The sequence below is a fragment of the Artemia sp. Qi Xiang Cuo genome, chromosome 6, assembly GCF_049724085.1.
Source record: "Artemia sp. Qi Xiang Cuo chromosome 6, ASM4972408v1, whole genome shotgun sequence".
NCBI classification, from domain to species: domain Eukaryota; kingdom Metazoa; phylum Arthropoda; class Branchiopoda; order Anostraca; family Artemiidae; genus Artemia; species Artemia sp. Qi Xiang Cuo.
This window is the reverse complement of record NC_142799.1, coordinates 28,623,856-28,639,615: the sequence shown is the minus strand read 5'-3', so window position 1 is coordinate 28,639,615 and position 15,760 is coordinate 28,623,856. Positions and strand designations below refer to the sequence as shown.

Here is a 15,760-nt window from a genome sequence, read left to right as displayed (position 1 = left end):
ATGTAAGTTTTCGTGTGCATGTGTAAGTTTTTGTGTGTGTGTGTGTGTAAGTTTGTGTTGTGTGTGTGTGTGTAAGTTTTGGCGTGTGTGTGTAAGTTTTGGCGTGTGTGTGTAAGTTTTCATGCGTGTGTGTATGTGTAAGATTTTGTGTGTGTGTGTTAGTTTTTGTGAGCGTGTTTAAGTTTTTGTTTGTGTGTAAGTTTTTGTGTGCATTTTAGTTTGTTTGTGCATGTAATTTTTTGCGTGTTTGTCTTAGTTTTTGTGTGTGTGTTTTTCATTTGTTGTGTGTCTTAGATTTTTTTTGTGTATTTTAGTTTTTTGTATGCTTTTGTAAGTGTTTGTGTGTGTGTATGTATTTGTGTGTGTGTTTTAGTTTTTGTGTGTGTGTAAGTTTGTGTGTGTGTGTAAGTTTTGTGTGTGTGTGTGTGTCAGTTTGTGTGTGTGTGTAAGTTTTTGTGTGCATGTAAGTTTTTGTGTGCATGTAAGTTTTTGTTTGTGGGTGTAAGTTTTTGTGTTTGCGTGTGAGTTTTTTTGTGTGTAATCTTTTGTGTGTGGGTGTAAGTTTTGTGTTTGTGTGTGTGTCAGAGTGTGTGGGTGTGTTTGTGTGTGTGTGAGTTTTTTTTTGTGTTAGTTTTGTTTGTGTTTGTGTGTGTGTTATTTTGTGTGTGTTTTTGTTTGTTTTATTTTTTGTTTGAATTTAATTTTTGACTTGTGTGTTTTAGTTTTTGTGTGTGTGTGTGTGTGTGTGTAAGTTTTTGTGTGATTGTGTGTTTTCGTGTGCATGTGTAAGTTTGTGTGTGTGTGTGTGTGTGTGTGTGTGTGTGTAAGTTTTTGTGTGTGTGTAAGTTTTTGTGTGTGTGTGTGTAAGTTTTTGTGTGTGTGTGTGTTAGTTTTTGTGAGTGTGTGTAAGTTTTTGTTTGCATGTAAGTTTTTGTGTTCATGTAAGTTTTTGCGTGTGTGTTTAAGTTTTTGTGTGTGAGTGTAATTTTTTGTGTGTCTTAGACTTTGTGTGTGTGTGTAAGTTTTTGTGTGTCTATGCTTTTGAGTGTTGATGTTAGTTTTTTGTGTGTTTGTGTTTGAGTTTTTTTTTTTGTTTAAGGTTTTTTTTGATTTTAATTTTGTGTTTTATTTTTATGTTTTTAGTTTTTGTGTTAGTTTTTGTGTGTGTGTGTGTATTTTTTTGTGTGTGTAAGTTTTGTCTTGTGTGTTTTAGTTTGTGTGTGTGTGTGTGTGTAATTTTTTTTTTTTTTTTGTGTGTTTGTTTGTGTGTGTGTGTGTTAGTGTGTGTGTGTGTGTGTGTGTGTGTTTGTAAGTTTTTGTGTGTGTAGGTTTTGGCGTGTTTGTTTAATTTTTAGTGTGTGTGTGTGTGTGTGTGTAAGTTTTCTTGAATTTGTTTTTTATTGTTTATTCGATCATGTGTAAGTGTTTGTTCATGTGTGTGTGTGTATTTTTGTGTGTTTCTGTTTTAGTTTTGGCGTGTGTTTGTAATATTTCGTGTGTGTGTGTGTGTGTTTGTAATTTTTGTTTTTTTTTTTGTTTTTTTAATATTTTTTGTTAAATTTTTTTTGTTTTAGCATTTAATTTATATTGATCATGTGTTAGTTTTTGTGTGTGTGTGTTTTTGTGTGTGTGTGTGTGTGTTTGTGTGTGTGTGTGTGTGTGTGTGTAAGTTTTTTTTTGTGTAAGTTGTGTTTGTGTTTGTGTTGTTGTGTTTGATTTTTTTGTGTGTTTGTTTTTTGTGTGTTTGTTAGTGTTCGTGTGTGTTTCAGTTTTCGTATGTGTGTGTGTTAGTTTTCGTGTGGATGTGTAAGTTTTTGTGTGTGTAAGTTTTGGCGTGTATGTGTAAGTTTTTGTGTGTGTGTGTGTGTGTAAGTTTTGTGAGGTGTGTGTGTGTGTAAGTTTTTGTGCGTGTGTGTGTGAGTTTTTTTTGTGTTCATGTGTAAGTTTTTGTGTGTGTGTGTGTAAGTTTTTGTGTGTGTGTAAGTTTTGGCGTGTGTGTGTGAGTTTTCGTGTGTTTGTGTGTGTAAGTTTTGTGTGTGTGTGTGTGTGTGTAAGTTTTTGTGTGCATGTAAGTTTTTGTGTGATTTTCAGTTTTAGTGTGCTTGTGTAAGTTTTTTTGTGTGTGTGTTTGTGTGTGTGTGTAATTTTTTGTGTTTGTAAGTTTTTGCGTGTGTGTGTTAGTTTTCGTGTGTGTGTGTGTGTGTGCTAGTTTTTTTGCGTGTGTGTGTGAGTTTCTTTGTGTTCATGTGTTAGTTTGTGTGTGTGTGTGTGTGTGTGTGTGTAAGTTTATGTGTGTGTGTAAGTTTTGGCGTGTGTGTGTGTAAGTTTTGTGTGCGTGTGTGTGTGTGTGTGTGTGTAAGTTTTTGTGTGCATGTAAGTTTTTGTGTGCATGTAAGTTTTCGTGTGTGTCAGTTTTGGCTTGTGTGTGTAAGTTTTGGTGTGTGTGTGTGTGTGTAAGTTTTGTGTTTGTGTGTGTGTGTGTGTGTGTGTGTAAGTTTGTGTGTGTGTGTGTGTGTGTGAGTTTTTTTTTTGTTCATGTGTAAGTTTTTGTGTGTGTGTGTGTGTGTGTGTGTGTATTTTTTGTGTTTGTGTTTGTTTTGGCGTGTGTGTGTGAGTTTTCGTGTGTGTGTGTGTGTGTGTGTGTAAGTTTTGTGTGTGTGTGTGTAAGTTTTTGTGTGAATGTAATTTTTTGTGTGCATGTAAGTTTTCGTGTGCATGTGTAAGTTTTTGTGTGTTTGTTTGTTTAAGTTTTGTGTGTGCATTTGTGTTTGTAAGTTTTTGCGTGTGTGTGTAAGTTTTCATGTGTGTGTAAGTTTTCGTGTGTGTGTGTGAGTTTTTGTGTGTGTGTGTAAGTTTTTTTGTCTGTGTAAGTTTTTGTTTGCATGTATTATGACCGGGGGAGGACCTGTGGGGCCCAGGGAGGGCGTTTGGGGATCCGGAGGCCCTTGAGGATTGAGTGGTCTTTTGGGAGCCCGGGGGACCTTTGTGGACCGGGAGGGGCCTTGGGAGCCCGGTGGTCTTTTGGGGGCCCTGTGGGCCTTCGGAGGTCCGGGGGGGCCGTTGGGGGCCTGGGGGACAGTTGGGGACCGGTGGAGGGTCTTTGGGACCCCGTTGGTCCTTTGGGAGCTCGATGGGGCTTTGGGGGGGCCCGGGGATGGCCTTTCTGGCCCAGGGAGGGCTTTTGGGGGTCAGGTGGACCTTTGGGGACCGGGGAGGGCCTGTGGGGCGCGGGTATGGCGTTTTTGGGGTCGGGGGGCCCTTTGGGACCCCGTTGGTCCTTTGGGAGCTCGATGGGCCTTTGGGGGGCCCGGGGGTGGCCTTTGGTGGTCGGGGGGGGCCTTGGGGGGCGCCGGGGGCCCTTGGCGCGGTGGGGGCCCCTTTGCGCCCGGGGGGCTGCATTCGGGGTTGGGGTGGGGTATGAGAAGCCTTTGGGGTTGGGGTAGAGGACCTCACAACACTGTTAAAATACAACTTGTGTATTATAACGACCACACTCAAAACCTCTCCCAAAATCGTTTCAAAAATCACCTTTTAAAATGTCTCTAGCTGTTTCGCCGAAATAGTTCCATAAAATAGCTAAAACAGTTTCGCCAAAATTATCCCTAAATGGAATTTCGGCATGTTCCTTTTGTTTGGAATCTCTGTGCCAATGCATTTCAAATTATTTGGAAACCTTTTCGCGCGCTAAGATCAAAACATCTGCCTCGGAAACGATTCTCTTGTTAGAAACAACAAATTAATTTCCCTTTCGTGAATCAATTCTCTATAGAACAACAAATTAATTCCCCTTTTGTGTCAATCAATCAATCAATGACATCATGTGTGATCTAACTGTTTCTCGGTGACAATTCTCTTTGGAAATGCAAGGACATTAATTAACTTGACGTCATCTGTCAGACATTAATTAACTGTTTCCCGGAATCTCATAACATTTGGCTCGAATAACAACAACAAATATTATTTCCGGATCATAACATCTGCCTCAAACAGGAAGGAAATGTCATTAACTTTGCTTCGAACGACAACAGCATTTGGCTCGAATAACAATAACAACATTGACCTTGACATTCGCTGAGAGCGTGTCCAAAACAACAACAATAACATTGACCCCATTAACCACGTGTTCTCTCTAATGACTCTGTTCAAAACAACATTGACCTTGGCATTTTGCCCCGGAAACAATAACAACATTGACATTCGCTGAGGGCGTGCAGAAAACACACCTGGAGAAAGAGGTCATTGACCGATTACGCAATCATTCTCCCTAATGACTCTATGCCCATATAAGGAGCCCCGTCAGCATTAAACTAAATTGTAGGTGGCAGCAGGGGTGAGCGATCGGAGTATAAGATAGCTCTCTACTAGCGTGTAAATGTTTTTAAAGTCATTCTTTAAATGGTTTGTCGGGCCGCAGTCGGAAACTAGACCTGACAGTTTTTCCTCGATAAATTTGGCTCCAATATAGTGTAAGGCTTTAAGGCTTTAATATAAGGCCTTTTCTGGCAATATTGTTGATCAGTTATTTGTTTCAGCGGACGATGCTGATCAATAGTCGCGTCCTAACGTTAAAAAAAGGGTTTGTTGATCAGTTTAACAGTACTTTCCCTGTAAAAGGAACTTGACTAAAATATTCAAAAATATAGCATTCGGGGACAATAGCCAGGCAGAGCAATTTGTTGTCATTTGAATGACAGTTCTTTTCATGACTTTACACTTCTCTTAGTTGTAAGAAGAATTCTAAATAAATACGAATGGTCTTATGCGTGTCTCTCGATATATTTATTATCCGAATACAATACATTTAGGAAAATCATGCAATTTTTTCAGCTTACGATGTTAAGCAAGATATTTCAATTCAAATTACAAATCAGAATATTGACTATTTTCTTTTTTGCCTTGATTAATCACCAATTTTTTACAACTCTCATTTTACTTTTTATTCTTTACCCGCTTTCAAAAGCACAATTGTTCTATGTTTCAAAATATTAAGCAAGACATGCCAATTCAAATTACAAATCAGAATATTTACTGTTTTCTTTTTTGTCTTGATTAATCACCAATTTTTTACAACTCTCATTTTACTTTTTATTTTTTACCCGCTTTCAAAAGCATAATTGTTCTATGCTTCAAAATTTTGAACCTTGTCATAGAAGACTAAGCAACGCATACAAGGTTAATCTAATAGCCCTCTGGAATGAAGCTGGGGCCTTTCCATTAATAGGAGAATGACTATACAAATGTTAACAGCGTTTTAACAGAGCTAAATCAAATGCTATTTATCGAGAGACATTCAAGCAAAACGAATAGGCTCTTCGCCCTGTCGAAAACCATTTCAAATTGAAACCATTAAATTGAAAACCATTTTAATATTGTTGTTTTGTCTATTTTTTTTTAGATTTCTTTAATGTACATTGTTTTGCCTATTTCCTACAGAACAAGTAATTTCTTATATAAATAGGGCATAGTACCTGCATTGCAAACAAAATAACAGCTGTGATTCCTACCCAACTATGTAAGGTGTATAAGTTTGGAACTGGAGGATCTTTCAGGTTGTGTGAATCAAAAACGGCTTTCAGTCCGATTACAGCAAAAATAAAAGCCAACATCATCATGCTTGCATGTATCAATTTCAGCTTTTTCTTTCTTTGATATCTCATCAGTCGATAAACAACCATTCCTGAAGGAAATTGAAAATAAAAATATCTAAATAATCAAGAATAACTACAAATAATATACAATAAAACCAACAATGAGAAACGTTTATTCATATGCATTTCGTAGTTACTTAAAATCACACAGGGTCAGGGTTGCCATATCAAAAAATTCCAGAGAATGAGCAGTGGCACCAAATAAAGAGTGTGGAATCTTGAATTCATCAACTTTTAGCTAATACACCTGGTTAAACCTTATGTTCAAAGCATAAACGGAAATTGTATGATCTATGACAATCTCGGGTACAATGCCTAGAAAAATGTCAAAAGAGGACGAAGAGGGATGGTTAAGGATCAATATGAACTTGTAATAAAAGAGAGAAAATAGTTCGTAAATAATCAAATTCTTCGTGTTAACCAACTGTTATTAAAAGCGAGTCGTCTCAATAGTAATCGTAACAGTAGAAGACGAAATTCTGATGCAAATAGGAAAGGCAGAAGCGCGAGATTTTTATAGTTATTTTAAAAATTGACATTTCATTAATTTTAGTCTTATTCATCAAAAGTTACGAGCCTGAGAAAATTTGCCTTATTGTTGAAAAAAAGGGGAAAATTCATCATTAGCTATTCATAAGCATTGTCTCTGCCTTTCCTTTCTACTATTTAATCAATAGCTAAATGGCTCTTCTATAAGCTGCTCTATCGTAATTTTATGGTGATTTTCTTTTGGTAATGAAATTTCTAAAAAATATATATATATATATATATATAATGCAGGCACACATGGAATACTGTTCAATTTACAAGAATTGACGATTCAAAATTGGCATGAAATTTTAGGTTAGTTTAAGAATCAGTTTAGAAGCAAATCTTAGTAAAATATAATTGGTAACTGTCCATAACACCTAGCTATTCATTTGAGGTTATACAATTAGCAGTTGAACCCAATATCTCACCGGAGAGCTTATACCACTTGATTCCAGTTGGCTTTGACGAGAAAAAAAAACAAGTTTTTTTTTTAACTGACAGTAAGGAACGACGTTAAAACTTAAAACGAACAGAAATTATTCCGTATATGAAAGGGGCTGTCCCCTCCTCAACACCTCACTCTTTACGCTAAAGTTTTTTATTGTTTAAAAAAATAGAGTTGTGAGAAAGTCAAAACTTTAGCGTAAAGAGCGAGGCTTTAAAGTTAAGCTAAAGTTCGAATTTTGTTTCAATTCTTTAAAAATGACCCCTTAATCACAAAGGTCGTTAATTAGAATAAATAGCTCTTATGAAAGTATTAAAAAATATTTGGCTTAAAGATCGAGGTATTGACTAGGGGGTGAACCCAATCATATACGAAATATTTTCTGTTCGATTTAAATTTTGATGTTGCTCCTTACTTTCAGTTGAAAAATTTGTTCTTTTTTATATTTAATTTCTTATCTTTTTTTTAAATAATGCTGGCAAATCCGGCGCCCCCTTCTTAGTAATGTCCCTTCCCCCATGAAAAGATCCTCCCACAAAAACCCCGCCCCACCAAAACCCAATACCAGAAAAAATCCCCCCTGAAAACGTCTGTGAAAACGTCCCATAACCAATACTATATGACAACATTGGGTAAAGTTCATACCTTTCAGCCCTCCCCCCGAGGACTTCGGGGGATTAAGTCATCCTAAAATGCGTAGTTATAATATTTTCAACCATGCTGAACAAAATGGCTATCTCAAATTTTTGATCGGGTGACTTTGGGGAAAAAATGAGCGTGGGAGGGGGCCTAGATGCCCTCCATTTTTTCGGTAACTTAAAAAGGGAACTAGAACTTTCAATTTCCGTTCCAATGAGCCCTCCCCCGATAGTCTAGGATCACTGGGTCAATACGATCACCCCTGGAAAAAAAAAAAAATAAACACGCATCCGTGATCTTTCTTCTGGCAAAAAATGCAAAAGTCCACATTTTTGTAGATAGGAGCTTGAAACCTCTACTGTAGGATTTAAATTTACGCTGAATATGATGGAGCAGTTTTCATTAAGGTTCTATAATTTTTAGGGGGTCTTTCCCCTTTTTTCGAAAATCAGCCAAATTTTCTTAGGCGCGTAACTTTTAATGAGTAGGACTAAACTTGATGAAACTTATATATTTGAAATCAGCATTAAAATATGATTCTCTTGATGCATCTATTGGTATCAAAATCCCGTTTTCTAGAGTTTCGGTTACCATTGAGCCGTTACCACGAACTGTTTGATTACCCAGTTTTGTCTCACGGCTGGGAGATAAAGTTCAAACGCTCAGGAGAGGGGGTTTTAGGGTTAATGAACTCTGATATTGTTTTTGAGGAAGAGGAAAATACTTTTTTTGGTTCTCAAAACAATTTATATACTAAGTTTTTTTATATATGTTGTGCCACAAGCTATTGGAAAAGTTTCTATTGCAATTTATAGTATTATAATAGTCCCGACCACGCATTGCACTCCCGGCCGAAGGCATCAAATCAGGTGATCGCTACCTGGGCAACACACACCAGTAGTTAGCATGCGAAAAAACTTTTTTAGAAAATTAGAAAATGTTTCTTTTTTTAGATAATTTTTAACAAAATTTCAACTTATTTTGATCTAAAGAAATTTGGTATACCAAATTTCAGAAATTCAAGTCGGTAAACGTAAAAAACTTAATCTCAGCTACGGTGTGACAGAAAAATTTTCAATATTCGTTCAGACATGAGAACGACACGAGAGCAGAAAAATAACATAGCAAGTCTTTCAAAGGGAACATAAACCTTAAAGTCAACTCGCCTACTTAACCTACCATGTCTTTCCCAATCAAACATATACCCGTTTTGTACAGCCTGGATAGACATTAAATATAATGTGGGCTTATGAATCATGATCACTTTCGGAGGAATTTACGGAGAGAGAGAGAGAGAGAGAGAGAGAGAGAGAGAGAGAGAGAGAGAGAGAGAGAGAGAGAGAGAGAGAGAGAGAGAGAGAGGGAGAGAGAGGGAGAGAGAGAGAGAGAGAGAGAGAGAGAGAGAGATAGAGGGAGGGAGGGAGGAAGAGTGAGAGGGGGGAGGGAGAGAGAGAGAGAGGGAGGGAGCTCATTTAATGCAGTACAGACGCGAAATATAGTCTTAAATACACACACGCACGCACGCACACACACACATATGAAAAAAAACCAATAAGCATCCTAAAATCAAACAAAAACTAAAACTCATAATTTGAACATAATACAAATCTATTAGTAGTGATATAACATGAATAAATAAAACCCAATAATAACTTACCATTGCCATATAAGACAATGAGTCCAAGTGTCATGAGCAATGGATGCCAGTTGAATTCATGAGCAATATCTGATTGCCACGCAAAACCACCTCTGAAGGACACAAGCCACACACCCAGCAACACTACTATTGTCACTGCACATAAGCAGGAGAGGCAATAAAGAAATAGAAAAAGTCGCGTGCTTCCTATTGATTCCATGGCAGTTCAACTTGCAATCTAAAAGTGAAATTTAGTTATTAACTAAGCATTTCAAGAGGCAATCTGACTAAATTTATTTTATATTTTCCAAAATTAAGTTTCAGCACCAGAGCATCAGGTTAACTTCTAGCTTTTTGCAGTCACAAGAATACTCTCTAAAAATAAGGCTTAATGGAAGAAAATGAAAAAAAAACTTTTTGCTAATAAAGATTAATAACAGTCATGTTATTCCCCTTTTCTGAACCCTCACTATAATAAAAAAAAATCTTCCCTCATTATATTCAAAAAATCTCTATTAATCTGATTTCAGAGTCGTCTCCAGTTCAACCCCTCTCCACCTCACCCTTCCCCCAATGACTCGATATACCCCCTAAACTATATGCATTTTTTTTTACAAACAAGTTCAAAAAGTAATTCAAACCGTCAAAATCACAGTTTATATAATTAGGCAGTAAGTTTACCGCATATTATTTCTGGCTCTTCATTCTCGGTGCGAACAAAAAGCTCCTCCCACTTATTCATGCATTAGCGGAATCCACTTATCCACGTGGATGTATTCATGAATCCACTAATTCATGAACGCGAGGCCAAGTTTCACATTCCAGAGAGATCTGACATGTCTACCGGTGAAACGATCTAATGTCGCTCATGTTTATATGTTAACTGGAACACTTAAACCTCGGTCCAGGTTTTTATAATGGGTGAGATAGGGAAAGATCATACTGCTAATTATATGTACTGTGGTCAAAAGCATCGAAGTTCGTATATAGTCCACGGCTATATCAAGACATTAGAAGGTGGAGAGGGGGGAAGTTAAACTTTAAGCAAATCTGGAATTCCAATACATAGAAATAATATTCTGAACGTAATGCAGTAATTTTGTCATTACGGTGCTTAGAACAGAAAACTGGATCAATAAGACTGTTACCCAATCGAATATAAAATAATTTTTCAAGACACTAATTTTACTAGATATATTCTAAAACATACTTGGGATCATTTTCGATGGTTCACCACATAAGGAAAAATCCTGGAAAGATATTTCAGCTGTTGATTGGTGAACTAAAGTGAAAACCAACCAATAATATTCGTGTTGAATTTACGGCCCTGGTCAAATTGGCTTCGGAGTAATTCAATTATTTCACAACAAGCCGATATTTTGGAGCTAGCGAGTTATAAGATTGATAGCGACATGGAATTCTACACATCTTCGAAGTTTTATCTGTATATTCGTAGGCCTACGTTTTGATATGGCCACCATCAGTAGCTACGTAGGCTCCGAACTAAAAAGGAGTCCTCAAAATAGTGAAATGTTGAATTAATGTGAATATATTGTCAGAGTTGCAGAGATAATATCCCATTCAAAATCCTGTAATCCTTCCAAAATAAATTTCATCAGACGTGCCGGTTTGTAATGCAAGAAAAAAAATTGGGCAACGAGATTAGATTGAACACACAAAAAAATAATAACAGAAAATACATCTTTGACTAATTCTTAAGACAAGGTCGTATTCAGGGAGGGGGGTTGAGGGTCTGAGCTCCCCCCCTCCAAAGAAAAAATGTCCGGCTCGTAAAAACGTAATACAAATGCATATAAACAAATTCTTGATGTGTCTTTCAAAGTTTTTTGTACCCCCCCCCCCCGCAAAAGAACATCCTGAATACAGGCCGTGTCTTAGCATTAGGGGCACCATTTGGGGGGGGGGGGGGTGTAGGGGGCAAGGTGGCAGATGCCCCCCAATAATCTGGAGAAAAAATTATTATATATTCCATGCCCCTTGACTATTCGGATATGGACCTCTCTTGCACCCCCTCCCTCTCAATAAAATTGCTGGATATTCGCCACTGCTTAACATGAACAGGCAAACCAACAATTTTATGTCAATTTTGCACCCAGGCGACCAAAAGACGAAGATGGACATGCTCCGCTTGAATACTGAACCCGCATTTACTCTAGAACCTATTTCAATCATGCTTCAATAAGACACTGGCATGGGTCTCAATTGGGGTAGGGAGAGGGGCTATATTTCACCCCCCCCCTTTTTTTGAAAAATAATTTTAGGTGTATTTTCATTGAAAAATATCTTCTCTTGGAGTTTAGTTGAAAAAAATTTAAACAAAACAACAACTTTGCCTGCTTCCAAGATTCTGAGCAATATATTTTGCGCCCACCCTCATTTAATCCAATGAAGATGACTTACCAAATTCTAAAGCTATTCCATTACAAATAGAGGGAAGACTAATTTATTCTCTGCCAAATTCAACAGGTTGTTTGTCCAGCAGAAGACTATTCCCTCCCTGAATTGTGACGCCTTCAAAAGCGAGAAATCGATTAGAAACACCTTGTATGCGCTAGAGCAGAATTGAGATAAGCTAATCAAATTTAGATCGATAAGAACTAACAAGACATAATTGTTAAGATACAAAGCAATAAACATAATGACAATTACTAATGATAATAATTTGGAATAGTAAAGATTGTAACCTATTGCTTCGTGCTCCATTGTGCTATCGACCTTCCAAGTTTGAGTCAGCAAACCGTTTCTGATCTTAGTATAGAAAAAAGAACGAAAAAAAGCTGATAGATTATGCAGAGACCATTGCAAACCGAGAAAAGTACATCAGACATGTTCTGCCCAAAATTTGTTCGACCTTCTGTGATCGCCCTGGCCTCTATACTTCTGGTATTACTAATTCTTAAGAATGGTACTGGAAAAACCAAGGACACCAGAAATGAAAACTAATTCTTTAAATTGGTTAAACGGAAACTTACACAACCATATACGTCTTAAAAAAATTGGAAAAAACCAAGAATTTATTTTTTTAAGGAGAAAGATCTTCAATTTATGACTTTTGGTTTTTCAGCCAGCACCTGCCAATTTCAAAATAAAGAACGTGTGTCAAAAATCAACAGAAAATGAGCGAAAAAATATATCATTATGGAGCTCTAGAATGTGTAACTTCTCTTTCCCTATTAATGCAATAGAAGGAAGGCACACCCATTAAGTGGCAGTAAACTGGCCGAAAATCCAGTGATTGGATTAGCAAAATTTAGCTAATCCTAGCGTCCTGTTAATAAATAGGAATTCAAAAGAAGTGTATGTATCATGGAATAGGTAAAATTCTGAACTAGGCGTTAATTTGTTTATTATCAAAATTATTCAACGCTTCAAATTATTAGTTGTTGACTTACCCATAAGAGCATCTTTTTGGAAAGACCTATTATCTTATTTTACCATATTTATCCATTCCATATATTCATTCCAAAAGTATCACTTTTATTGAATAACTTGTATCACATAAAAGTACAAATATTAAAGTTATTGTTTCACTTGAGAAACCAATGAAAGTAACAAACACATGACACATCCAAGTGTGACAAAGACAGGTTAAGATCCCCCTTTGGCAAGTCTAGTTTGGTTAGCACTGGATACAAGATAAACAATTAGAGTTCCTCACAGTGAAAAAATATAAACTGCAGGGGAAACTAAAGACATGTCTTTAAACAATTTATTTGCTGGTTCCTACAACAACTGTGAATCTTTAACTGCAAAAAGCATTATTGAATTTACCGAATTAGTTTCCACACATTGTTTTTCACGGCCCTGTCCGGAAATTAAATCTAAAACTTAAAACGAACAGAAATTATTACGTACATGAGGGGGGTTGCTCCTCCTCAAAACCTTGCACTTCACGCTAAAGTTTTTTAGTACCTTTCAAAGAAGCTTCTTATTGTTCTAATTAAACGAACATAGTGTTTCAAGAGTCGTTCTTAAAGAATTAGGACATAATTCAAACTTTTGCGAAAAGAGCGAGGTGTTGAGGAGGAGCAAACCCCCTCATATACGTAATAATTTCTTTTCGTTTTAATTTTTAATGTTGCTCCTTACTTTGAGTTAAGAAAAACTTGTTTTTTTTTATTTAAGTTCTGATAATTTTTTAAATAATACCAGGAAACCTGGCTACACCTCCACGGAAAAATCCCTCCTCCCCACCAATTTATTCTCTAGACAATTCAATCCAGGTGAAAATTAAATCCGGACAATTTAACCCTTAACATCTCAACGCGTAAAACTGAGTAGGCAAATAGAACGCAAGACACAAGAAGAATTTCGTATAGGAATTCTGGCAATTTCCCCCAGTGTAAAATGTCCCCTGAAAAATTCACCCCCTGGAAACTTCCCTCCTCATGGAATATATTCCCCATGGAAAATCCCACCAGCAGAAAATTCGGTCACTTAAAAAAGGCACCAGAACTTTTAATTTACGTTCGAATGAGCCCCTTCCCGATATTCTAGGACCTCTGGGTCGATACGATCATCCTTGGGGGAAAAAATATCACGCATCCGTGAACTTTCTTCTGGCAAAAATACAAAATTTCACATTTTGTCAGATAGGAGCTTAAAACCTCTACAGAAGGTTTCTATGATACGATAAACCTGTTGGTGTGATTTTCATCGATATTTTATGACTTTTAGGGGGTGTTTCCTCCTTTTTTTCAAAAATCAGGCAAATTTTCTCAGGCCCGTAGCCTTTGATGGGTAAGACTAAACTTAGTGAAACTTTTATATTTGAAATTAGCCAATTCTTTTGATATATCTAATGGTATCAAAATTTCACTTTTAAGAATTTCGGTTACTATTGAGCTTGGTCACTCCTTACTTACAGTTCGTTACAACGAACTGCTAGATATTGGTGAAACTTTCCGCATGAAAACTGACCTTTAATATCCTATAACAACCGAAAGAGAAATAATAGAAAATCCTGGTTTTCAGTTACTTACAGTTCGTTACAACGAACTGTTTGATATTGGTAAAACTTTCAGCATGAAAACTGACCTTTAATATCCTATAAGAACCAACAGAAAAATCATAGAAAATCCTGGTTTTCAGGTATCGATAGACTAAAATGGAGCCAGCTCTTATTTTCATGTCCTTAGTGCTTTAAAAAGCATCCGGATAAACTAACTCAATTTTAAAAATTTCTTCTTTCTTGTCAGTAATTTAGGTGCTTCTGGCGTAATTTCAAAATAGGAGATGCGACTTTGAAAACTCTCTAGGCATGGCTTATGCGCGTTTATCCCCTAACTAGAGTCTAATCCCTTATTTTTTTATTATGAATTTCGCCTTGAATTATAACTCCACCATTACTTACTGTGGTATCGTGTGGGTTACAAATAACTAAAAAAATTAATTAGTCATGATAACTATAAAATTAAAAACAGGGGTACAGCCAGAGGGTGGGGGTTCTAGATCTAGACCTCTCCGCCAGTAGAAGTGACCCTAGTACTCGTGTCACGCACCCCTGCTGCCATCTACAATTTAGTTTAATACTGACATTACCACGTGGTTTATGGTCCTAATAAGGGCATAGCCTCCCTAGGGAGAATGATTGCGTAATCGGTCAATGACCTCTTTTTCCAAGGTCGATTTATTTGATGTTTCTGTGTGTAATAACTCCGGAACGAAGGTTGCACATGCGCATTGAATTCTAACGGGAAACAATGGTATTGATCTAGGACTCGAGGGGGAAGTGAATTTCCGAGAACTTGATTGCGTAATCAAGTGTGTCAACAACAACAACATCGACCTTGACATTCGCTGAGAGCGTGCACTTACAACAACAACAACATCGACCTTGGAACACCTGTGCAGTCGACATCAATTCACTTATCGTGAATCGTTAATTCCTCTTAGAAACAACAAATTAATCCCCCTTTCTTGACAGATCAACCAACCAATGACATCGTCTGTCAGACTTTAAAAATTTTCGCCTAGAAACATTTCTCCAGGAATAGATCCAAGTCATTAATGTCTTTGCCTCGGGAACAGTTCTACTAGTCGAACTCCAAAAGATATTAATAACCAAAGGCCATGGAAACACTTCTCTAAGAAACATCTTAGCGATGAATTATTTTAGCGCGTGAAAAGGTTTCTTATTAATTTGAAATGCGTTAGCGCAGAGATGCCAATAACAAAGGAATACGCTGAATTTACGTTTAGGGATTATTTGGGCGAAACCTTTTTAGACAGGTTATGGAACTATTTCGGCGAAACAGATAGAGACATTTTAAAAGAAGATTTTGGAAGAGGTTTTGAGTGTGGTCGTAATAATACACAAGTTTCATCTGAACAGTGTTGTGAGGTCCTCTACCCCAACCCCAAAGGGTTCCAATCCTCCTACCCCAACCCCGAAGGAAGCCCCCGGTCCTCAAAGGCCCCCCAAGCTCCCAAAGGGCCACCGGCTCCCCCAAAGGCCCACAAAGACCCCCAAAGGCCATCCCCGGGCCCCCCCAAGGCCCATCGAGCTCCCAAAGGACCAACGGGGTCCCCAAGGCCCTCCCCCGGTCCCCAAATGTCCCCAGGCCCCCAACTGCCCCCCCCGGGCCACCAAAGGCCCTCCCAGTGCCCCAAAGGCCCTCCCCCGGCCCCCCGGACCAGAGAAGCGCCGCCGGGATGCGCCGTGGGCCAGGAAAGCACCGCAGGATGCGCCGCAGGGATGCGCCGCGGGTCAGGAAAGCGCCACAGGGGATGCGCCGCAGGGAGGCACCGCAGGAAAGCGCCGCAGGATGCGCCGCAGGGATGCGCCGCAAAAAAAAAGTAAACTAAAAAGTAAAAATTTCGAAATGTTATCCCCCAAAC

General features: G+C 37.8%; 1 protein-coding gene across 3 annotated transcripts in view; it reads right to left on the bottom strand.

Moving 5' to 3' along the window:
• Positions 1-15,760, bottom strand: part of LOC148951081 (transmembrane ascorbate-dependent reductase CYB561) — a 105,351-nt gene that overhangs the window by 17,347 nt on the left and 72,244 nt on the right. For 2 of the 3 annotated variants that reach the window (XM_089090126.1, XM_089090123.1), the window contains exons 2-4: positions 11,321-11,431; positions 8,921-9,137; positions 5,469-5,677 (exon numbers count right to left, since the gene is read on the bottom strand). In XM_089090126.1, the coding sequence (XP_088946252.1) occupies positions 5,469-5,677; positions 8,921-9,119 (408 nt within the window). In that variant the 5' untranslated portion in view covers positions 9,120-9,137; positions 11,321-11,431. The remainder of the gene's footprint in view (positions 1-5,468; positions 5,678-8,920; positions 9,138-11,320; positions 11,432-15,760) is intronic. The other variant, XM_089090125.1, reaches the window with a different exon arrangement.